The sequence below is a fragment of the Salminus brasiliensis genome, chromosome 14 (assembly GCF_030463535.1).
Source record: "Salminus brasiliensis chromosome 14, fSalBra1.hap2, whole genome shotgun sequence".
In the NCBI taxonomy this organism is placed as follows: Eukaryota; Metazoa; Chordata; class Actinopteri; order Characiformes; family Bryconidae; genus Salminus; species Salminus brasiliensis.
The window spans coordinates 33,083,817-33,109,016 of NC_132891.1; the positions used below are offsets into that span (position 1 = coordinate 33,083,817).

General features: G+C 46.6%; 1 protein-coding gene across 2 annotated transcripts in view; it reads right to left on the reverse strand.

Annotated features, from left to right (window-relative positions):
• cpeb2 (cytoplasmic polyadenylation element binding protein 2) overlaps positions 1–19,262 on the reverse strand; it is a 31,473-nt gene extending 12,211 nt beyond the window's left edge. For both annotated transcript variants that reach the window (XM_072696607.1, XM_072696606.1), the window contains exons 1-4: positions 17,927–19,262; positions 13,957–14,226; positions 6,767–6,857; positions 4,039–4,089 (exon numbers count right to left, since the gene is read on the reverse strand). In XM_072696607.1, coding sequence (XP_072552708.1) covers positions 4,039–4,089; positions 6,767–6,857; positions 13,957–14,226; positions 17,927–18,910 — 1,396 coding nt within the window. In that variant the 5' untranslated portion in view covers positions 18,911–19,262. The remainder of the gene's footprint in view (positions 1–4,038; positions 4,090–6,766; positions 6,858–13,956; positions 14,227–17,926) is intronic.
• Positions 19,263–25,200: the final 5,938 nt, after the last annotated feature.

A 25,200-nucleotide genomic window follows, 5' to 3' on the forward strand; every position in this document is an offset into this window, starting at 1 on the left:
AATCAGTATCCAGAATGCCTCAGTGACCAGATTTCGTTGCTCAAATAGATCATTTGTAGACAATTTATGATAAGATATGACCGTAAATACATCAGTTTAGTTTATTATTTAGCAACTTTGGCTATTAATACTTTGTCATACCTTCTTTTTAACTTGTGAGTAAACCATGGCTTTATGATTTGGTCTTCACAGCATTTTACACTGCATTGCATTATATAGTTAATAAATATAATTATAATTGTAAATATATCTTCTGATAAATAGTATATATACACACATTAGGGGTGGGCAATATCACAATATTTAAAGAATATGTACTTAAAGAATACCGATTAATGCACATTTCATTACAAAAAGTGTAATCAGTCCTATTTAACTGAACTGAGTGCAGCATATTTTGAGTAAAAATCACGGTACACGGTAGTAAAATGAAGTATTTGGATTGCAGTTTTTTTATTCTACATGCTGCGATAAGTATTGTATATTGTAAAAACGTCCTTAAATATCATGATATAACATTTTTACCATGTTGCCCAGCTTCAATATATATTACATTGTAAATAATGAATATAATAAATAAATGGAATGGCATTCCGGAAAACTGTCCTGTACACCATAATCCAGCAGTGCAAAACATGAACAGACTGAACAGACCTACAGATTAATAGCTAATGAGGCAGCTTTATTAGCCTCTGATATGAGTCAATTTATTAGGCGTTACATGCTGCACTACCCCCCGCCCACCCCCCTCACACACACACACACACACACACACACACACACTCTCTCTCTCTCTTTGTCTTTTTATCACTCTCACTCATTCTCCCCCAGAACCCCTCAGCCTGTCATGTGACCCATGGAAATGACTCTAGCTAATCACATGACTCACACACACTAAACACTGCTGACTCATGTGACCTGCACCATTAAACATACTATAGCTCTCCTCAGTCATGTGACTAGGCAAGCAAAACAGCCCGGCCGGCCTGATCGGAGCTGAGGGTGTGGAACAACTGCATGCTTTGTTCTGTGGGAAGTGAAATGCCATTCCATTGCCATTGTATGATCACAGCGTTTACTTTGCTTAAAGGAATAGCTTTAAATGTAAATTGAAGGCGAAGACGCTGAGCTTTTACCACAGCTTGCTTCTGCAGTTTTGCACTGGACTGGTCAGCTGCATCTCCTTTCAACCTGTGAGCCGCTTTACGAGCTCTTAACACAGCCTTAAGGTCACCATGCTCAACACCAAGCGTTGGCTAAAGGGGTATGAAGCCTCTCAGCATTGGGTTGTGGAACAGTGGAACTGTGTTCTCTGGAGTAATGATGCTCCATCCATCCATCCATCCATCCTCCAACTTTGAGGAGAGTTGGAGTGGCTTTTGTAATCCAGAACTGATCCAGAACGTCAGTACCTGACCTCACTAAAGTTCTTGTGACTGAACGCAATCAAACATCCTCACAGCAAGATTCCAAAGTCTTGTGGAAAAAAGGAGAGTACTGACAGTTACTGCCACGAAGGGCTGCACTCTACTACTAAATACCCTTGGTTTTGAAGCGAATATGGGTGTCCACAAACTTTTGGCCACATAGTGTGTTTGGAAAACCCTTGACGACTGTAAGCTCCTACGCTGAGCTGTATTAATGTAAAGGATATTCACAGATCTTGCTGCATTGCTAGCCTACTCCAGTGCTCTGCCAACGGCAGCGAAACTGCACAATGCTAAAACGTCTAATTCCAACGTCAATTTGACGTAGAACACTGACGGCAGCTGACACTGGTATTTGTCTGGTTTTGAGTCGTGACATTAAGTGTCAAAACCAAAACCCAACGTCTTCCGAACGTCAAATGCCAGCATCATATTAACATAAAATACCAATATTTAGTTGTTAGGTGTGTTGACCAAAACCCAACGTCTGCCAAACTTCATAATATTAACGTCCACACAACGTGACACGAGTCATGGCTTTAAATATCCAAAACTCAACGTTTGTCTAACGATGGAGCTTGATATCAGCCCAATTCTGGGCGTTTACGAATGTGTGACTTTGCTTTTCAATCAAAATTCAACTTCTGTACGATGTTGGGTTTTGACGTCAACCTGATTATCATTTGGGACCAAAATTCAACATCTGTCCGACGTTAGAGTCCAACATCTCGGGTTGAGGCAGACTGACTACCCCATTTTGATTTACACCAAAGATACAATGGCCCATTACTGCCCATAAGATAAAAATAAAACATGGGGGTGGTAGCTTCCCAATGGGAATGCTATTTGCCACCTCGACAACCCCAACTACCCCCCCCTCAAATGGAGCCCTGGCTATAAGCTTCCATTGCTCAATTATATCAGCACCATAGATCTTCTGCAACATAGAAGCAAACATCCCACACCAAACATGTCCGATGTAGTCCGCTGAGTGGAGACTGTACACAAGAACATGAGCAGCTGCTTCCATGACATTGACACACAAATGCTACCAACACTAAAAATACGGGATCTGCACTCAGTGTCGGATTATGAGGCCCGAAGTGAGCGCGGCCAATCCGGGCCTGATCGTGCACGGAGAGCAGATGTTTTGGTCTGCGTCCTTCGCGCTGCTATAAATGGACAAGGATTGTCTGAGCACGCGAACGCCGCTGCCAAGAACTCCATCTGTACTTTCCTTAACCAGCCACGAGGCACAAGCAAGCGCAGATCTGCTCTGCCGTCTCTAACGTGTCCATTCCAGCAAGCAGCGTGAATTCTGGAAGTCTACAGGGTGTGTTTTTATTTTTAGTGTCATTAGTGACAAATGATCACCTGCTAATGCAGAGCAGGCAGTAGCAAAGAGTGCAATAGCTTTTTTGCTCTTTCTGGCATAGAATCAGATCAAGACGTGTGGAACTAGGGCAGTGGTCCCTGACATGTTGATGGTCCACTCTAGAAACTCGGTAGCTTCCTATTCTGTTTTTAATATTCATATCTCTACAGATTGAATGAAAGCTGAAATGCTGTTTATGTTGCTTTTAGGTGCTGTAATATGAAATTAATAAAGTGCTTACCAAGAACCTACAGAGCCACCCTCTAACCTAGCTAGACCCACCCACCCAGCAAGAAACCTACCTTGACCCAACCCACCTACCTAGCTAGAACCATCAACTAGATATAAACACCCTCCCAGCCAGACACATTCACCTAGCAAAGCCCCACCCACAGACCTAGCAAGGCCCACCCATCAAGCTAATCCAGTAACCTCTGTATCTAGCTAGACCCACCCGCCCAGCAAGCCCCACCCACTGACTTAGCAAGTCCTGCCCACGTAGTTAGACCTGCTAAACCACTTACCTGGACCCACCCATCTAGCTGGCACTGTAACTGACGCATCTCGCTAGAAGCTAGACATGCCCCAGCTAGACCCGCTCAACTATCCACACAGCTAGACCAACAAACCCACTTACCTAGACCCACCCATCTATCTGGTAACCCAGTAACCAACGCATCCAGCTAGAACCTAGACACTCACCAAGCTAGACCTGCTTACCTACCCACCTAGCTAGACCAAACAACCCACCCAGCTAGACCCACCCATCTAGCTAGCCCCACTCACCCATCGACCCAGCTAGACTCCACAAACCCACCTAGTGAGACCCACCCACCCACCGAGCTAGCTAGCTAAATAAAAAACCTAGCAAGAACCACCCATTCACCTAGATAATCCCACCCACCAGGCTCCAAACCTACCAAGCCACCCTCCTAAGCCCACAAACCCAACAACCCTCATAGACCCACACCCACTTTTACCACTGCATCCACCATCCTACCTGTAGTCACCAACCTAGAGCCACTCATCCACCTAGGTAGTACCTACTTGGACCCACCCACCCACTTGGTAACGTCCATACTCTTCCTAGACCCACCCACCTTGCTGGATTGGTTTAGCATTTCTCTGATCCTGTGGGTCATTACATGTGGTCTGATCACACTACAACATACAGCCCACTACTCAGGACTACAGAGACAGGTAACAGAGAGAGATGTGACTGGGTGACATAATTACCATTGAGCATGAGCAGGCCGTCGCCTCCAGGATGTGGACATCCCATGCGGCCTGAACGTGAGAGAGAACAGACACACACAGAGAGCTGCATGAGACACGGGGACGACTGGAAGACATGGGTGACCAAAACTGGGCAAACTGTTGAACAGCGTTACAATTATCCGTCATTGACCAAGAGTGCTAACGTATTTTAGCTCATTATTAGTAAAGTTCAGCAAAAAACCTGATTGAAATTTATTTATTTATTCCAAAATACAGTCAAACATTCAAGGTGTGTTTGGTATCTGACGTGTGCATCTTTAGTTTACAACAGGAGATGCTAGGCTAACACTGCTAACAAACACTGGGCTTAGACTGTCACCGATCTCATCTTTGTAAGTACACACCCAACAACATCTCTCAATTCACTCTAAGGGCATCCAGGCCTTTGTTTGTTTTGCCCAGACAAATCAGTACGGCTGACACACTAATTTACAGGGTCATTTTTAATATGAAACCTTGTTTAGGTTTCTTTTTTGACTAATTAATTAGTCAAAAGCGGACCCCCAGTTTCAGATAGTCATGTACCCAGCCCACTCATTAGTACTCTCCCCTATTACACGTAATGTTCCCGACACAGGGAGGCCGAGGACTGACCCACATGCTCGGAGGACAGCAACGTTAGCATAGCATCTCCCATTTTTAACAAAAGCCATCCATCCATCATTCCAGAGAACACAGTTCTTCCACTGCTCCACAGCTCAATGCTGCTGGGGGGCTTTATACCCCTCTAGCCCTCACCTGGCATTAGGCAGCATGGTGCCGATAGGTTCATGTTTACTGTATCTTCTCCAGAGAGTCCTATTCTATTCTATTGGCAGTGCTTCTTCTCTACAGGGACTAGACAAGCTGACATATATGTCAGCAATGGGTGCAACTTAAAGTAGCTGAATGCATTTAATAGAAGAGGTGTCCACAAACTTTTGGATACATTGTCCTTCTATCTCTATTTCTCTATCTCTCTCTCTCTCTCTTCGCAGTGAGCGCCGCCCCGTATGTCAGCTCCATCTGCTCGTGCAGACTGGGTGAGAAAACAGATAGAGAGGGGGCGAGCGAGAGAGAGAGAGAGAGCAGCACTGCAGCACTCTGCCACTCCCATATTTCAGACCGACGCTCTGCACATACAAATCCCAGGAGAAGAGACGAGGACACGCTGAGATTCCAAAGGAGAAGCTCAGAAAGACCCCTGAGCTTCCTGGAAGACCCCTGCTCCTCCGATTTGCTCTCAGTGATCCAATTTCGGAGCATAAGACTTCTGTCAGTATTGCTTTTTTAATCCTAGTCCTCGGTACCTAAGCGTTCGATGGATTCTCATTGGTCCATCAAAAACACCACTTTATGTAAAGGCTCTTATATTGTGGTGGCTCAGCGGTTAGAGCTCTGGGCTGTTGATGACAGGGTTGTGGGTTCGATACCCGGACTCGACAAGCTGCCCCTTTGGGCCTTTGAGCAAGGCCCTTCACCCTGGGTTTCACTGGTGTGTATATGTGTGTTCCCTGCACGGATGAGGTAAAAGTGGAAGCCAAATTCTATCTGATTCTCAGAAACCTCCTAAGCAAGTGTATTCGAGAAGTGTTTAGAAGTATGTGATGATTTAGACATCCAGCTAAAAGGCAAGGAGCTGATGCTAGGCCAACCAGAGGAAACACAGCTGGGAGTGTTCACACAGTGGATGTGTAAGATGATAAAGCTAGGCTATAAAGCAAGTGCTAGGCTAAAAGCTAGACACTAGCCTACTTGCTACAATCTCTCCAGCTAGCTAACCGCACATTGTGCTGAGAGTACCTCAGAAGGGCCCAGAGAGGACCCATAGAGTAGGCCTAGGTCATAGGACCTCAGGAGGGCCCAGAGAGGACCCATAGAGTAGGCCTAGGTCATAGGACCTCAGGAGGGCCCAGAGAGGACCCATAGAGTAGGCCTAGGTCATAGGACCTCAGGAGGGCCCAGAGAGGACCCATAGAGTAGGCCTAGGTCATAGGACCTCAGGAGGGCCCAGAGAGGACCCATAGAGTAGGCCTAGGTCATAGGACCTCAGGAGGGCCCAGAGAGGACCCATAGAGTAGGCCTAGGTCATAGGACTTCAGGAGGGCCCAGAGAGGACCCATAGAGTAGGCCTAGGTCATAGGACCTCAGAAGGGGCCAGAGAGGACCCACAGAGTAGGCCTAGGTCATAGGACCTCAGGAGGGCCCAGAGAGGACCCATAGAGTAGGCCTAGGTCATAGGACCTCAGGAGGGCCCAGAGAGGACCCATAGAGTAGGCCTAGGTCATAGGACCTCAGGAGGGCCCAGAGAGGACCCATAGAGTAGGCCTAGATCATAGGACCTCAGGAGGGCCCAGAGAGGACCTACAGAGTAGGCCTAGGTCATAGGACCTCAGGAGGGCCCAGAGAGGACCCATAGAGTAGGCCTAGGTCATAGGACCTCAGGAGGGCCCAGAGAGGACCCATAGAGTAGGCCTAGGTCATAGGACTTCAGGAGGGCCCAGAGAGGACCCATAGCTAATTGTTTGGTAGCTAAATTAGCGTTGAAGAAAAACTTAATTTTATTTTAATACTTAATAATTTTGTCCATCTCGGATGGAGAGTTTTGAATGTTGGGAGTTGAACAGTTCCCCTGGTTTGAGTGCTGGATAGGAAAACTGCTTATTAGCCACCATGAGCTCCACAGGAAGCAGGATGTGGGTCTTACCCTTGAGAGGGTCCTGCTCTGCCCGGATGATGTCAATCAGAGAGCTCTCCAGTGAGTGCATGTTAAGACTGTCGTACATTCTGCTCCGATCCTAAAAGAGCGAGCGAGAGAGAGAGAGAGAGAGAGAGAGAGAGAATATATTAGTATATATTATTGGAAACATTCCCTAATCAATATTCCCTAGATTTCAAAATCAAGCGCTCTGCTTGTCCATCACATCTGACTCAGTACTTTATGGATGTCCCTAGGCTACATATGAAGAGTTTGCTAACACAGGTTGCTACAACTCGAGACTCGAGGCTTTTCCTGTGCCAGTGCAGGTGCAGCTATTGGGTGCTAGTTGGGTGCTAGGCTAAAAGCTAATTCCAGCCGACGGGCTACAATCTCTCTGCACATTGTGCCGACAGCGCTATCTGGAAAGGCCTGGTCTGGGCTAAGCTAAGCAGCTCTCGTCGTGTCATAGTGACGCGAACCAGCCAATCAGAGCAGAGCTCATCGCTGTTTGTCATGAAGTCACCATAAAAGATAAAGGTAACAGGGTGGTAAACAGGCTTGTTAAAGGACAACCCCCATCACATTTACATACTTACATACAAAATTTCTGCATCAAACAACAACGTATACTTAGTAACACAGGGTTCTTCGAGGGTTCTTTAGTGAAGAAAATGGTTCTATGTGGAACCATGACAACTCAAAAGAACCATTCGGATGCTTCGATGATTCACTGTCAAGTTAAAAGGTTCTTCAGAGTGGAAGAAAACCTTCCGGAGGTGGTTCTATATAGAACCTTCGAAAATATACAGTAGATCCATATCGCAGCAAAATGGGTTCCACTATCGTTATGATGCGTAATGACATTTTTATAGTACTATAATACATAGAACCCTATTATTTGAGGCATACCAGTATATGGGTTATACTGACCTGTACCTTAACAAGAACTTACATACTGAATGGACCACTAGAGCCCCCACAGCTACCATATAATCCACTTGCAAAATAGCACACCGCATGGTCAACAAGGCATAGTTTCGGCCCCAGCACAATACCCCCACAGAGACACACCATAGTGCCCTGTCGCCTGAGCATTATGGGATTACAGAGAGTGTATTAATGCAGCCGGGAGCATGCTGGGACATTCCTTCTGCGCTGATTCACGTGAGCGCGGTGTGTGTATAAAAGTGTGTCCCCCCTCCATCCCGGGAATAACAGCAGAGGTGAAAACGGTGGCCCTGTGGACATCCTGCAGATGGTATGCCTGTATGTGCCTGTGTTTATGTGTGTGTGTGTGTGTGTGTGTGTGTTTGTAGGCCTGATAACATCTCTTTCTACTTTGCTATAAATGTCAGAAGGGCATCCCCTGCCGCTCTGCTGAAAACAAGTCCACAGATGTGTGGGAGGACGCACTGGGAATGTTTACTGCACACACACTCTGTGTCCCTCACCCCTTCGGTCTTACACACACACTCATATGCCCCCACATGCACTGTAGTGTGTGCTGATGGGCTGTATTTAGAAACACACTGCATACAGTATGTGTCAACAACTGCTTTGAAATCCATGTCAGGGACACAACGTTCTTGGACGCCTCTCCTTAAGAGACTTCTACTGGTCCACGGTCACCTGAACGTGCTGAAGGACCAGGAACGTGAACCAAACCAAGGTCAATAAGTCTTCGGTCAGTTTCAGGTTAATGTTAGGTCTGGAAAACTGGCCGAATCCAAAACCTCAAAACTGTTACATCACAGTCTCGACTAATCACAGCTAATCACAGCTGAAACAGTGAGCCAGTAAAACGCCACGCCAACGTCAGGAGAATATGGTGGTGTTGATACTGGACAGCAGCTCATCATCACCTCCAGGCCCCGAGACCACGGCTTGTCCTGTGCCAGTGTCTGCAGAGGGGGAGCTCAAACTCAGCACGCTATGAAGCAACAGCCAGGGGAAGCAACCAGGGATCCACACTAGGCTAAAAGCTAACACGCTAGCCAATGCTAGCTTTTACCGTGTCTTCTCTCCATGGTCCGCTCCCTCGGAAACACACTGCAGAACTACCTCAGCTGAACCAAACTGGAGCTAAACTCACATCAGGAAGGAAGAACCGGCTCATTTTCGTACCAGTAAGACTCGAGAAAGACAATTCCGGGGAGGTGAGCGAGCAGGGGGGTGGTGGGCGGGGGCGTTGGGGGGGCGCACATCGCGCTGAGAGGACACAGTGAGAGGACAGCAGCACTATCCGGTATGAATAATGACAGTGTTTTTGTTACAGTGTTAAAAACTATGTGCCGCAAACCAGCCAATCACAGCAGAGCTTGTCGTTTTATTCTGAGGTACAATAACAGGGTGGTAAATAGGCATCTGAGCTTTTTTCACCCCAACCAAAGTTTAGTCTATTAGGGAACAAATACTAAGACGGGTTTGGATAGCCTCATATTTCAACAAGCACTGGTCTCTGGCATCGCCTGCAGGAGCAGCAGGCCTGTGGTGGATAATACCAGATTACAGCAGCCCTGCACTCGGTCCCTCCCCGTCGCCATCGGCCGCTTAGAGCCCAGCTTTAGCGCAGATCCGTGGGAAAAAAGAACGCACGCACTGAACGGACGCGCTTAAGCCCAGGCAAGCGCACCAGTCCTGTTCGCTTTTAATCTCCGGCCGAGGAGGAACGCCCAGCTGCTCTCGCTGCAGCACAGACAGAGGCTGATATCATGGCTCTTGGCACCAGCGGTGGAAATAAAGGAAGACGGAGGAGGACATAGTGGGGTTTAATGTGAAGAACATCCACTACTGAGATGATGGGCTGGCCAATGGGACTACCGGGAAAATTCCATGTTAGCCATGCTGTCAGTCCACAAATACTGGGGTGCTGTTAACATTAAGGGCTGAGATATAGTGTTAGGCACAGGCAAGGTCTCCAGGGGTATAAAGCCAAGTGGAGCAGTGGAACTGTGTCCTCTGAAATGATGGTTGACGATCCATACAGTACTTTTTTAGGGATGAGTTGGGGATGATGAGGTGGGGTGATGCAATCAATGCAATCAAATCCTCACAGCAATGTTCCTCCAAAAAATTTAGTAGAAAGCCTTCTTTCCTGGACAGCAAAAACAGAATCAGCTCTTTTTAAAATCCTTTATTTTGGAAAAAAACTATGAATGAGCAGGTGTCCCAATACTTTTGTCCTCGGTGTAAGCATCCAAAAATCTGGGAATTCTGGGCTGATGCCGATATCCATTTATATTCATATCTGCTAATGATGATACACACACATTTATACATCAATGCTAATTGGTGTACATAAGCTTCCATACGTTGTTAGCTACATTAGTCAGTACATCAGTGGTCCACTACACTGAAGGTAAGGGGAATACTTTGGAGATTTTTGGCCAGGCTATCTCCCTGGCCTTCTCCAGTTCATCCCTAGACCCCCCAGACGCTCTGAGCTCGGCACTGCAAGAAAGGTGCTGGCGAAGCTAAATTTAGTATTAGCGTAAGTTGCCAAAAATAAAGAGGTGAGAAGCAGCTGAGCACCAGGTGAGACACACACACACATACACACACACACACACACACTCCCAGTCTGAGCTCACGCCTCTATTACTAGATTTGAAGCTCTGGACAGTTTTGAAAAAGCTCTAATAAACCAAATCTCTGACCTCAGAATGAATCATTTCAACAATTCAGTGAATCCTGAAATCTCGGGTCTGAATGTGTGACAATGATTCAACTGCGTAAAGAGTCAGTGCTCAACGAACCCTCACTTCTAAATCTACGACCCTGCAACGATCCAATGAGATTATGATTCTTTCAAAAATGATTCAGTGCTTTATACATTGTCAGGTAAATACTGTATCTGACATCACTATGATTCAACGATTCAGTGCTTCAGGAAATCTCACATGTAAATCTCTGACCTTGCAATGTTTCAACTGCACTGCGATTCTTTAGGAAATGATTCAGTGAGTCATGAAATCTCAGGTAGAAATATCCAACCTTGTAATGATTCATTTCGGATACAACTCTTAATTCAATGATTCAGTGCTTCACAAACTCTCCTGTACATGTCTGACCTCACAATAATTCAATTGCTTCTAAAGCTAATTCAACTGATTCTATAGGAGACGATTCAGTGCTCCAATAACTTTCATGTATAAATATGATAGAAAATAATTCAGAGCTTCTATATTTAATAATTTTGCATACATTTCTGACCTTGCAATGATTCAGCTGCACTGGGACTGTTTAGGAAACGATTCAGTGAATTATAACATTTAATGTAGAAATATCTGCCTTCACAATGATTCAATTTGATTCTAAATTATTAGGAAATGATTCAGTGCTTTTGTGCACTAACCAAGTTTGTTTTCATATATATATATATATGTGTGTGTAAAATGACAGAAAACTGTATTTTGGCCCCAACCGAGCACCCCATTAATATTATTACAATAATTCATAATTGATTCCAAATCCCAATCTGTAGTTGATTCACTTTGATTTTGATTCATGTATCATAATCGGTGTATTACTGCACCTATAACTCACACCAACCCCTCTGCCCTTCCTTCTCTACCCTTGCCCAGCTGTTCTCTCTCTTCTCTCTCAGACTGACGATGAGTCACGTTCCACGGTTCTGGAGCATGAGGCAAACGGAACCCTGGGAAGGGAGGAGAGCGGAGTGCAGGAATGTGAGGAATTTTAAACTGCAGGAAGGGTGCAGGAACGAGGAACTGGAGAAAGTGAAGCAGCGCCGTCGACTGAATGGAAAAACAAGCCGGCCTGTGGCCTGGTGACGGACGCCGGCCCTTTAAAGGACTCTGCCACGGTAAAGAAAAGCTGCTCTAGCGTATGAACATGGCGTATGCTGCACCTACAGAAACATCAGCAGGATCACACATGGTCAAACCTATGATGGCTAAAACACACCACATGGACAAAAGTATTGGGACACACCTCTTAATCGTTGAATTTAGGTGTTTCATTCAGTCCCATTGCCACAGACGTATAGAGTCTGGTGGAGGTGGGATAATGCTTTGGGGCTGTTCTCTCTAGGTTGGCCTCAGTGTACCAAGACATTTTGGACAACTGTACACTTCCAACTTTGCATGACTGTGCCCTAGCTAGGAACTCCCGCAGCATACAATGCTACCAGTGCTGGGAGGGTGAAGGCTAGCACACGCTTCATCTAGCTAACCACTGTTTTGCTAGCATTTGTCAATTATATGTCATTGGACAGCTTAACAAGCTTGCAGGTAAACACATAACTGCTAGCTCTGTAATGTCAGCTAACAGGTGACCAGGTTGGCTAACCAGGTTCTATGTGAGCTTTTTGCCACAGCGCATTAGTGCTCCCAATCTGAGGCAGTTTTCCGCAGTTTCGGGACGCTATGGGACACTATGGTCTGAGGATCGCTGGTTCGAATCCCCGGTCATGCTGCTTTGCCATCAGCAGCCAGAGCCTGAGAGAGCACAACGACAGCCCTGCTGTCTCTGGAGGGGTAAGGGGTAAGCAAGTGGTGGGAGGAGAGTCCTAACGAGCGGGTTGGGCAGTTGGCCGTCTAGCCTGGGAAGCACTGCACTTCCCTATTCAAAATGCTGTGTTTTGTGGGCGTAACATGCAATAATAAACCAATCAGCGTGTCTCTCGCCATTCCCTTTAAGAGCCGGGTGCGGTCTGACTGACTCTGGCGGATTGCTTTTTGAGTGGTGTAAAGCATAGGGGGGGGGGTGTTGGTGTACGAGCTGTAAGATAGCATGGTTCCTGATTCTGGTGGGTGTGCGGCCCAAACCAGGTACAATACAACGGCAACGATACAATACAACTGAGATTTAGCATCTGTGAGGTTCACTACCTCTCGTCTCACTTTCTAATCTCCTAACAATACGTTTAATATGTTAACCCTCCTCACAACACCTCCCAAACTCAGGCTCACACCCTGCTATTGTTGTTAATGCTAGGCTTTGTTGCCTCAAGCAGCAAATTAGCCATGTTGCCATGTTAGCTGTCCTCTATGGAAACACGCTTGTAGCCAGGCTAATGCACCATTAGATCACACACTAATTCTGGAGTTCACGTCCAGAGCGCAACCTATGGCCAAAAGTCTGTGGACACCTGCTCATCCAAGTATTACATGTATTGAAGAGGGGTTTGCCCACTCCTAATGTGGAGGACTGTTGTTGTAGGCAAGCCTGGCCAAGTCCAGGCCCCTATCCATCTGAAATGGGAGAGGCCTGTAAACTGAAACTGATAGCCAAGCTAAAGGTTCAAAATCACACTGGAAAACTACCTCCGCTGAACCAAACTGGAGCTAAACTCCCATCAGGAGGGTAAAAGCTGGGGTGGGGGAGGCTAAAAGCTAACCAGATACAATCTCAGATACGGCACATCGCGCTGAGAGGACACAGTGAGAGGACAGCAGCAGGCTCGGGAGTAATTGCAGAGGTTCTGTTACAGCGGTAAAACGACGCTATGCGCTAATATGTGGGTTCTGTACGTTGTTCTGGTGGCGTAAACCAGCCAATCAGGGCAGAGCGTCACTCTGGATACGGGGTTCAGCCAAATGTCGTAGATCTAAATGTAAATGTGATTAAATGAGAGTAGCACAGCAAAGCGAACGCTTCTAAGACCAGCCTTTGTGGTGGCCAGCACCACCTGACGTCCAACGGCCCCAAGTGACGTCCAGTTCTTGCAGCCGAACAGACACGAGCGAATGAATACGCACGAGTGAATACAGGTGTGCTCATGTGTGGGTGAGATGCAAATGAGCCTTGGCCTTTCTCTCAGCGCACACAATGAACTGGCTCTGAAGGATCCTCTTACACACACACACACACTATCCATCTCTCCCAGTCTCTCTGTAATGTGTGTCCAAATGTATGTGGACACCTGTTCATCCACTGTTCCAAAATTAAGGATTTTAATCAATCAATCAATCAAAGCTGGTCATTTTCAATGTCTCTCTTCTCTTTGAGGGAGGCTTTCCTCAGGATTTCAGAACATTGCTGTGAGGATCTCACTGCATTCAGCCACTTCAGCTCATCCCAAAGGCACTGGATAGAGCTCCACCGCTCCAAAGAACCCCACAGCTTATTGCTGGGGGGCTTTACACCCCTCTAACCGAAACCTAAACTTCACAAATCCACTTAATCAACCCCCCCCCCCCACCCTCACATACACACACACACACTGGTCGTACCTGCAGAGGCAGCAGAGTGTTGCTGTTGTTGTCGGTGCGGAATACATTCTCCTCCACCCAGGTCTTGGGCCCCAGTGAGGCCGTGGAGCGGGGGAACTTCGGGGGGGCGATGACGCTGCTGGAGAACGGCTTCTTCATTGGGGAGATCTGGCTAAGCGAGCCGGGCACACCCATGCCTCCCCCACGGCGGTGGTCTCTGCCCCAGGACATCCCACCGGAGCTCCAACCGCTGCCCTGATGACCACCCCACAGAGACTGCTTCATCAGGGGCTATGGAGACAGGGGGGGGGGGGGTAAAGGAAAGAGAGAGAGAGAGAGAGAGAGAGAGAGAGAGAGAGAGAGAGGTAAGAATGTGTGACAAATTTAAACAGCATCAAGTGATGTGTGTGTGTGTGTGTGTGTGTGTGTGTGCACGCACATGTAAATATAAGTGAGAGTGTTCTTCGTCTTAATCATCTGTGTGTGTGTGTGTGTGTGTGTGTGTGTGTGTGTAACTGTTGGTAGGCCTGCTAGTGGAGGCAGTAAGAAGCTTTAGAGCTTTACATCTAATTCTAACTGCCCCGTGCTCACAGCCTCCAGCAACACACACACATACACACACACCACTTACCAATAACACATTCCTACAGACACACACTTTAACAAGTAAAGCTCAATCTAGCTGAGTGTGTTTGTATGTATGTAGTTAAGATTTTGAATGTGTGTGTGTGTGTGTCTGTGTGTTTGCATTTGCCACACCCATCTACACAACCTACAGGGACTGGGTGTATAATTAGACATTAGTGTATATATATGTGTGTGTGTGTGTGTGTGTGTGTGTGTGTCTGAGGACGAAATGAGTGTTTTGGTGGGAACGAGTGATAATAATGTTGTCTAGACGTTGGGAAAGAAAGCGTGAGCTGTTTTCCGAATTGCTGCAGTCCACAGTAGTGAACCACAACGCATGCATTCTGAACACAAGTGTATACACACACACACACACACACACACATACAGATTTCAAGCCCAGTAATAATTAGAGCACACAACATTGTGTATAATTACATATTTTGTATCAAGCTGGAAACAATAACTACCTTCTCTCTCTCTCACACACACACACACAATTCTTTTTACACAATGTCAGGATGCATATATACATCTCCCATATGTGTTATCCATGCAAGTGGCAAGTGTCCATATGCACTGATGTATCCCACGTGTAATATCTATATATAATAATATCTCCTATATGTATATTTCTATATGTCGTAATAACATTCCCCATATAAATCATATCTATATGTAGCAAAACGCCCCATTACATGAAAGCTATGTAATATGTATCTATCTGTGTGTGTGTGTAATACATGTATCCATATGTATTATTAATATGTGGTAGTAATGTCCTGTATAACCTAATCTATATGGTTATCTATATGTAATAATATGCCCCATACCTATTGTCAATATGTAAAAAAAAAATAATATGCCCATATTTATAACCTCAGGAAGTTTTTATATGTAATATTATGCCATATATATATTACCCATATGTAATATAATACCCCATATGTATTATCTAGATCTGCCATTAATATGCCCAATATGTATAACCTCTATGTAATAAAAATGCCCCATATGTAAATACCAATATACCCCATATGTGCAACCTATAGCTTTATGTATAACCTATGTATATGTCCTATATGAGTTACCTATATGTACTATTAACATGCCCCATACATATACCCAAATTGTGATAGAAATCCATAGGTATAACCTATGTAAGTATCTATATGTCCCATATGTATTGCCTACTTTACAAATTATCTACATGCAATTTTATGCCCCATATGGATTATTCCTATTTATTATCCATTATAAGAATATGTCCCATATGTATGACCTATGTAAGTACCTATCTGTAATAGTAATTTTTCCCATGTGTATTTTATCTTTTGTCTCTGGGTACCTTCATTTGCAATTCCTCAGAATGTGAGAAAATGATGTGGCCTATACCTGTCACTGCATGTGAAACAACCACTGGCAAAATCATGTGAGTCCCTCCTACCCTCCCCCATGCCCACAAGAGATCACACACACACACATATACACACACACACACACACACACAGAATGTGGCCTGGGCCGGCTCATCTCAATCCGAAACCCAATGTACTTTAGCAGTTCCCCCAGAGGGTAAAACAGATTGCAACAGTACAAGTTGTTCAGGACTCTGAGCGCAGCGAATCCCAAAATTTAGAGTCTGATTCAATACAAGATGAAGTGTTTTATATTGAAGCATTTTTGATTGAAGTGGAAGACTTCGAAAAAACTATGTTAAGTTAATATATTTAAGTTCCCGTTTTCAATATTCACATTTTTTAAATATAATATTTCCATGCTTCACGGAAGGGCTGGGCAATATGACGATATTTTATCATATCGTGATGCACGATATACGTTTCTAAGCATATCAAGGATATTATTACACTGATCAGCTGCCAGTTTCTTTACAAACAGTGTGATTAGATGTATTGTGATAAATATCATGTAGCGTAGGTATTTTACCATATCGTTCAGCCCTACTTCATAGTACATTACATTACATTTATGGCATTTAGCTGACGCTCTTATCCAGAGCGACTTACAAGGTTACTCCTATTACAGAGGCAGAGGGCCAGTGCAGTGTTAGGAGTCTGGCCCAAGGACTCTTATTGGTGTAGCGCAGCATAGTCACCCAGCCACCCGGGAATCGAACCCCAGTCTCCCACATGGTGCGGTAGCTCACTGGCAGGTAGTGCTGTTATCTCTTGCGCCACTAGTATAGTATAGTATCCCAATCTAACGTAAGACCCCAGGTTAACACACTAGGCCAAAGGCACCTCAGTGATAGGGCTACGGTACTATAACTAACAATATTAGTAGTCATTTGCTCTGTTCTTGCCCTATTTATGACCTACACTACAGCCAGGCCTGTTCTGAACTCAAGCTTGTATTGGGGTTTTATATGGGGAGGGGGTGATTTGGGACCTGGCCATTGGGCTCTGTCCCATTTACACAGTGTATTCTTCCACTACAGTCCACACTACAGAACAGTGGCTGTAAGGGAATAATGCCACTGGTAAACAAGGGGAAATGGCTGGACATTGTTGTCTACTTTCTCCTAATGGGCTTAGACTTAGACACACACACACACACACACGATCACACGACCTTAAGGTCAGTGGAATGTCACGTGAAACGTTCATCACTACGTCTTATAGGACTGCTAACCAGTACACAGCAGCCCATTAAACACCCCATTCAATAATAACAACGACTGCAGTCTGCATGACTGCCCAGTCAGCTCGCAGAGGAGCTGTGGTAGCTCGAATCATATAATAATGCTGCTATTACGTTGTTATAAACACAGTATTACATTATAATATAGCCTGTGGCGTCACGAGGACGAGCTTAGTCATGCTAGCTAAGGGTTGTATGGCAGGGTGGTTCAGCTAGGGTCGGTTTTGAGAAGCTATTTACAGTCCTTAGCTTGGTTTTACCCTATAAAATACCAAATTATTTTAAATATTGTACATTTGTCCAATAGCTGCCTGGAAGCTTTTCATAACACGGCGAATTTTATTTCACTTTTAGCTCTTTCGTCCTTTCGTCTGTCAGAGTGCGTTCGTGGTGCATCATGGGAATTGTAGTCATCTGTCCTGCCTGATCGGCGCTACGTGAGTTGAAACGGTTCCGTTAAAAAACTACAACTGTATAAAAAGGTAGGCAAGCGCGCTCATAAATAAATAAACAGAGCTTTTTTTAATCTGACACTTTTCACGTTTTTTAAATCGCGTTTAAGAACCAAAATGCAAATAGGTTTAAATAAAAACATAACGTTAATAATATTGTAATTATTATATATTTATTATTTGTGTACACCGCCCAGCCCTTTAAAGATTAACCACCGGCTCTTTAATGGCCACCGTGCGTTTTCTCTCACCTGGTGATGGTTGTAGTTGTTCCTCTGCTGCAGGAAGGCTCCGTGTTGCTGCGAGGCCATGTGTGGGCTGCCTGGGGAGCGGCGGCTCTGCGGCTGCGGCGGCTGCGGCTGCGGGGAGAAGGGCCCACCGAAGCCCTGCACGCTGACAGCGGCGCACGGGCTAGCCGGCACTGGGGAGAAGCTCTGGAAGAAGCCGGGGCTCATGGAGGAGGGCAGGGCCGGATAGAAGCTACTGTCGGGCTCGCTGCTGCTGCTGCTCGGGTTGGACCCGGGGGGTGGCGGCTGAGGCTGTGGGGGCTGCGGTTGGGGGCCCGGGGGAGGGGAGCTGGTGTGCACCGACCACGGTGCAGCGAAGCCGGGGAGAGGGGGGGAGGCCGGGCCGCTCACACCGCCAGGGTTGGCCATGTCTTGGTGGGGGAGGCTGGAGAAGGCCGCTCCGAGGGAGAGGACCCCGGCGCCGTTGCTGAGCAAGTGAGCGGCGGAGTCCATCTGGAGGTGCTGCGGTGTACCGGCGGAGGGGTCAGCCGGGGAAACGTCCTGCTTTTGGGCGAGCTGCCGGAGCTCTGCGCTCACGGAGGAAGAGGAGGATGAAGGGGAGGAGGAGAAGGAGGAGGAGGAGGAGGAGGAGGAGGAAGGAGGGGGTGGTTGTGGGTCCTGAAGGTCACGCGCGGGGCAAAACGGGGCCTGCGCTTTGAAGTCGCCGCCTCTCGCTCGCTCGCCCGGTGCTAGTGCTAGTGCTGCGGTTGCGTCGCCGGCGTCTTCCCCGTCACCGACGACGCCGTCGAGCTGCTGCGGGACACTCACCCCCGAGGGATCATCGGAGAAGAGAGGAGGGCAGGGGGCCGGGGCCAGCGGGGAGGAGGAGGAGGAGCCGGAGAGCGAGCGAAAGGCGGCTCCGCCGAACAGGAGCGCGGCGCTGGTGCTCGTGCCGGTGCTGCTGCTGATACTGGCCGTGTGCAGCAAACCGAAGCCGTAATCACCCATTTATTTGCGTCCGGATGCAATAAAAAAAAAAGCGCGAGCGGCTTGTTTTATCTTTTTCTCTTTTTTTGCGCGCGCGTGCACAACAACAGAACGAGCAAAAACGCACAGTGACCTCTATCGCATTGCCTTTAACTTCCTCCACCTCACTCACACACTCTCACACACACACACACACTCACACACACCGCTTTTTTATTTTCTCCGCGTTTTAATAAAAGTAAAAATCACGGGAGGGTCGTATCGTCTCTGCGCGCGCGGCTCTTGCTGGTCGGAGGGTCGGTGCCGTTTTTAGCCGCCAGCCCCTCCTCGCCTTACCGGCTCGATCTGCTGCAGGAGCAGCAGCAGCAGCAGCAGTGCAGACACACACACACACACACACACAGAGCACACACACACACAGTGGATTAAAGCTCTCTGAGACACGTCACCAGCACGTCATCGTTTTTTTTGTTTTTTTTTTTACCCCAGGTCTGCCCCCCCCCCAACTCCCCACCCCCCCACCCACCATGCACCCCGTGCCGCAGTATGTGTGCGCGCGTGCGCGCGTGCGCGTGTATGTGTAGTAGGGGAGCTGAGCTGCAGGCCTGCAACATGAATGCACCAAACAGGCCCGCATGCAATCAAACGACAATGCTGGTGCTAATGAATGATATGCTATGCTAATCATGCTAATGCTAATGTGTTCATACTATGAATATCATGAAATGAAAAAAACAAACCTAGCTAGCGAACAACGAGCTGACGTGCCAGACCGGTTTGCAGTTGCAAGCTACACACGAATGCTGTTTGTCCAAAAGTTTGTGGACACCCCTTCTAATGAACGCCTTTAGCTACTTTTAGGTTGACATATATGTAAAATTGCACACACACACACACACACACACACACACACATACACACAGCTTGTCTAGTCCCATAGAATAGGACTCTCTGTAGCAGATCAGCATGAACCTATGGCACCATGCCTAAGGCCAGGGGTGGGTTATAGAGGGGTATAAAGCCCCCCGGCAGCATTGAGCTGCCATGCAGTGACGCTGTGTTCTCTGCAATGATGGTTGGAGCTCCATCTAATACTTTTGGCATGAGTTTGGGAGTTGGGGATGAATGAGGTAGGGTGGCCTCAGTAGCGCTATTGTGGCTAAATGCAATCAAATCCTCACAGCGATGCTAAAGCTCCAGGATTTAGTAGAAAGCCTTCTTCCCTGGACAGTAGATACAGTTACTCCAACCCAGGCAGGATCAGCTCTTCCTTAATACCCTGGCTCTGCCTGCTGGTGGCTTCCTCTGGGACCCGAGCGATCCTGGGGTCACCCATGGATCTAAGACATCAGCTGGAGTCCTGGTGACGACTGCCTGCCTCAATCTGGGAAATCAGAGCACATGGAAATGCCCACCCTGTACCCCCCAGCTAAGCCTCAGTAAGGCTAAAGTACCTGTTAGCATTGCATAGATAATTATACGTCATATTAAGCTGCCTGGCACAAACGAAAGGGCCTCCAGAGATGCCTGCTCAGATTGTCTTCACAGTTCAATGCTGGGATGCTGGGGGGCTTTATACCCCTCTAGCCCACGCCTGGTTTATCTGCTCCAGAGAGTCTCCTCTATTCTATGGGCAGTACTTTGCTACAGGGGCTGTGTGTGTGTAAGTGTGTGTGTGTGTAAGTGTGTGTGTGTGTAAGTGTGCATTTGCATAACTTTTTTTTAGCAATGGCTAAATGATGCATAGCTCAATGCGTTCATTACAAGTGGTGTCCACAAACATTTGGACACCCCTAGCCCCCAAATCTGCACAAACTAGCCACGAGAAGCCGTGCTCGGTTGGCTGTATGAGTCTCGCCTCCTTGCATCCATCATCTGCATCCCTTTCAGGCTTCTCTCATCAGGCTGCACCTTTTCTTTCCGGTGGGCCGGCGGGCCGCTAGGCCGCGTGCGCAGCTGCGGCGTCACTCTCGCTGCAGTGACGCCCGCTGCTAAAAATAGATTCGACTGCAGCTGGGTGTGGAGGAGGTGGCGGTGAATGTGTATGCATGCTTAAACAGCAGCCTGGCACTCCACATTAACACACCCCTTTCTGTCCTCGGTGTCCATCACAAAAAAAAGAGCTGACCCTGCTTGACGATTGGGCATGTTCGGCCCTCCCAGGTCACCCCACAGCTCCAGTGGCTGCGGCGGCTGCGGCGGCTGCGGCGGCTGCGACGGCTGCGGCGGCTGTGACCGCTGGTCCCAGTCTGAGCAGGGAGGATGTGGACTAGCTTCACGAGCCAAGAAGAAGATGAGATGCTGGTGCTGATTTGCTGTGAATCCTGTGACCCTCATTCAGATGAATGCCATCAAGAGGAGCCACGCCGGAGAGTGAGGGATGCAAATTTGCGAGCTGTTTCCTTATCAACATGGGCGAGTGCCCTTTGTGTCGCTGATCACATTACCCAGCAATAAGCACCTTGCTTGGTCACATTGATTGTGCAATCATTCATCTGAGCCCAGCACTGATAGAGCTGGCCCCGACACCCTCCTCAGTCCAGTGAAGGGATGAGTCCAGGCAAAACCCATCAAGATTTGCAAGTCAAAAGGCCGTCAGCAGTTTCCTCAGAATGATAGGTGGGGGTGGTGGTGGTGGGGGGGGGTGTTGAACATGATACTCTCGGTTAATGTTCTTTTGCCCCGTCCGCTGGTGCATGGTGATGTAATCACAAACCGGAAGACATTTAAAGGTCATTTACGGGAAAATCACAGAAAATTACCGTGATTTTCTCTGATAAATGATCCGCTCCGATCAGCTGTGCCTAAAATTATGAGCAATGTGAAGAATAACGTGGTTAAAAAGGGTGAAGTCTGATTTCTAATCACCTTTAAACAAGTGTTTGATTAAAAAAATCCAATTTACAGCCTCCCCCACCCACCACAGATGTAGTCAACGAGCCAAAGCTGCAAGGCTAACAAATGGCTAACAAGTAATGGACCCCATTTTTATACCAGGTCACTTCACGCGTCTTAAATATCAGGATTATATCTGGATCAGACCGAACCTCTTATAAAAATGCGAGTGTGAACGCACCCAAGACTACGCATGGAAACCAGATCCAAATCCGATCACATAGACCACTTCGGGAGGTGGTCTGATCTGAGCCGCATGTCATAGCAGGCCCTGTTTACACCTGGCATCAACATGTGTTTTGCATTCAGATAGTATCTGGATCTACGCTGACTGGATTCTGTTTACGCTCGTCACTAAAATGCATCCCCAGCGTGATCAGAAGACATCCGATCTTACTCCCCTCCTCGTCCTGAGAGGCATTTCAGCCATGTGTTATAGCAGCATTAACGGATCCGTCTCAGCAAAGCGCATTCGACAACCGGAACCCCTCCCAGCACGACCCAAACACCAGGAATAACTGCCGCACAACCAGCGAAATGGCATATTCCGTCCCACGTAGTGATCGGATTTCTGTCTGACTAACCGGAGACGCATTTGACTACCGAGTGTGGCTAAATGCATGTGGCTAAAATCTGATCATGGTGCAGTCCAGATGCTAGTCCCATGAAGTGACCGGCAAGACTTTTGGTATCGAAGGATGTCCAATCAAAAATCGGATTTTCTCTTTTAAATGATACACTACGATCAGTTGTGCCTAAAATGACGAGCAACGTGAAGAATAACGTGGTAAAAAGGTAAAGTCTGATTTCTAGTCACCTTTAAACAAGTGTTTGATTTGAAAAGTCCAATTTACAGCCTCCCCCACCCACCACAGAAACCCTTCCCAGTACAACCAGCAAATTTGCATATTCCGGCCCACATTTCTGAACGATTATGACTTTTTGGTTCGTAGGATGTCCAATCTGTCAAGTCGTTTTTTTCCTGAACATTTAGGGCGATGTTTATTGGTTCATTCTCACGATTGAATAAGGGCCTTTCCCTCTGGGTGGGCCTATTTCAGAAAGGAATGGCAGTTCATTAATTAGCAATTTTATTATCAGTGTAAATTCAGAAAACATTAAATTCCTCATTTAAATAATCACTCAGATTCGTTAGTTTGAGAAAAATTTTATTTCACATTCATTAAATATTATGTCTCCGTGTGATATCAGTGGGATTACCATTTACTTCAAACGTTTCGTGACATGATTGCTTGGTTAACTGGGAATGCTATATCCGAAATGTTGATAATGCTAATATGCTAATATGCAAAAATGCTAATAACGTTGTAATGCATCCTCTATGTAAAGTCCAGCACTAAAGAGTCTACTGAAGATCCAGTTGGCCAACACCATATCAAAGCCAATCCAAAGAAATGTATGTTTACGTTACGTTAGCTTGTCTCTGCTGCTAAAATGTAGACCACCATTGCCCCAATTCTGCATATACATGCACTCTGGAGCGTTGGTGCTTCTAGAAAGTGGTTTGTTAAATTTAGCTTCTGCTTGAAAGCTTGAAGGAGCTGCTGATTGTTCATGCTGAGGAAGCCACGTCATTTAAAAAAATAATAATATCTAATTTACTCGACCAATCGCCATAACTTTAACCCATCAGAACTTAACTGCTTGGACCCATATGTGGGTCCTTGAGTTCTACTCATTTTCTAAGTATGTCCATATAGGTAGCTTTAACCGCAGTTAACCCCTTGAACGCCATGGTTATTATTCCCTTATTCACCCTAATGCGGAAGCTATTAAGGATGGGGTCCCTCAGGGTTCTATTATAGGGCCTGTGACATTGCTGTTATTTATGACTGTAGTGTATCTATGAGAGTGAAGAACTGTACTGTGGGTCTGTATACTGGGTTTAAAGGGCTATTTCAAATATATCACATCCATCTGAAGTGAATAATTGATCTGCAGAATTTTTTTGATAGGAAACGATGGCAGGTTCTAACCCAGACTGATGAAGCTGAATCCAGCAATTCAAGCTAACCGGACATCTGGACGTGCAAATCAAACATACTGGGGGATCAAACTGGCCATTTTGGATGGCGTGCGGGAAGCGATTGTAATATGATGACGAGGAGAGTGGAAAATCATACACACACACACACACACACACACACACACACACACACAAGCCAGACACACAATCTAATTTAAGCATTGTCATCCTATAGAGATGAGGTAGGTCAGTTTTTACCTACCATTAAAGACCAGCTGGCCCTCTCTCATTGTGTGTGAGTGTGTGTGAGTGTGTGTGTGTGTGTGTGTGTGTGCGGTGGGGGTGGAGAGAGACACACAGACAGGCAGAGAGAAAGAAGGAGAGTATTGAATGATCCTGTTAGCGAGTGTGCTGTAATATAACCAAACGACCATCTGCCTGCTGCTCTCTCTCTCTCTCTCTCTCTCTCTCTCTCTCACTCACTCTCTCTCCCACTTCAGTGATTATAGATGCTTGTTTTTTGTGTTTGTTTATTAAATATGCTTTTATTGAGGCCGCATTTAGGTCAGGCGACTGGAGAGAGCGTCCGATGGCCAGCGGTGTCCGAATACTTCACTGAAATGGCATCTCCCAGATTCTGCTGACCTGGTAGCCATGTGGATCCATAGGCTAATCAGCTCTGCCTGTAAATTGGGCGAGGCTACGAGATGCAGATCAGCGGAATAAGGGGGAGGCCGACAGGACAGGAAGCTTTTGTACACAAGCAAACTATAGCAGGCCAGTGTAACTAGCTAGCAGTGTGTTGTTGGGGTCTTATGCTGCATTCCATTTGAACTGGGATGTCTGCATTTCCTAAGTGTCCAAATAGGGAATATCAACTGGAACGCCCCCCACAAGTCGGATACAGTTTATTATAGCACACAAAAAAAGAAGGCGGGGCTACACTTAGGAACGGCATGTCTGGAGGACCTGCATGGCGCCCTTTCTGTTCATTACATGGAATAGAATACCACGTACCACCGAAACTGGGAATCTAGGGGGAAAATCATTGATGAAAGCTCAGTGAAGACGGTCTGAGACACTTTTCTTAGGCTGGGAGAAGTGGGTGGGACTACCAAATGAATCTAGCTTCGTCAACATGGACAACATGGCGGACGGTTTGGGCTTCATTTCTGTTGAATGGAAGGGAGGGGAACCACGGCAGCCACTGGTTAAGATGTAAACAAAGTCATTTAGAGTGGTTTGGTATGAAAGCCTCTAATCTGGAAAAACATGCTAAGCCTGTATCTTTCACAGTGGTGGTGAATGGAGCCAGACGTCTGAAAAGTTGAACGCCTCTAGAAACCTACATCACAGAAAGTTACTGGTGGATATGGCTATGAATGCGATGTCTGATACCTGAGACACTAATTTACTAATTTAGTGTTAA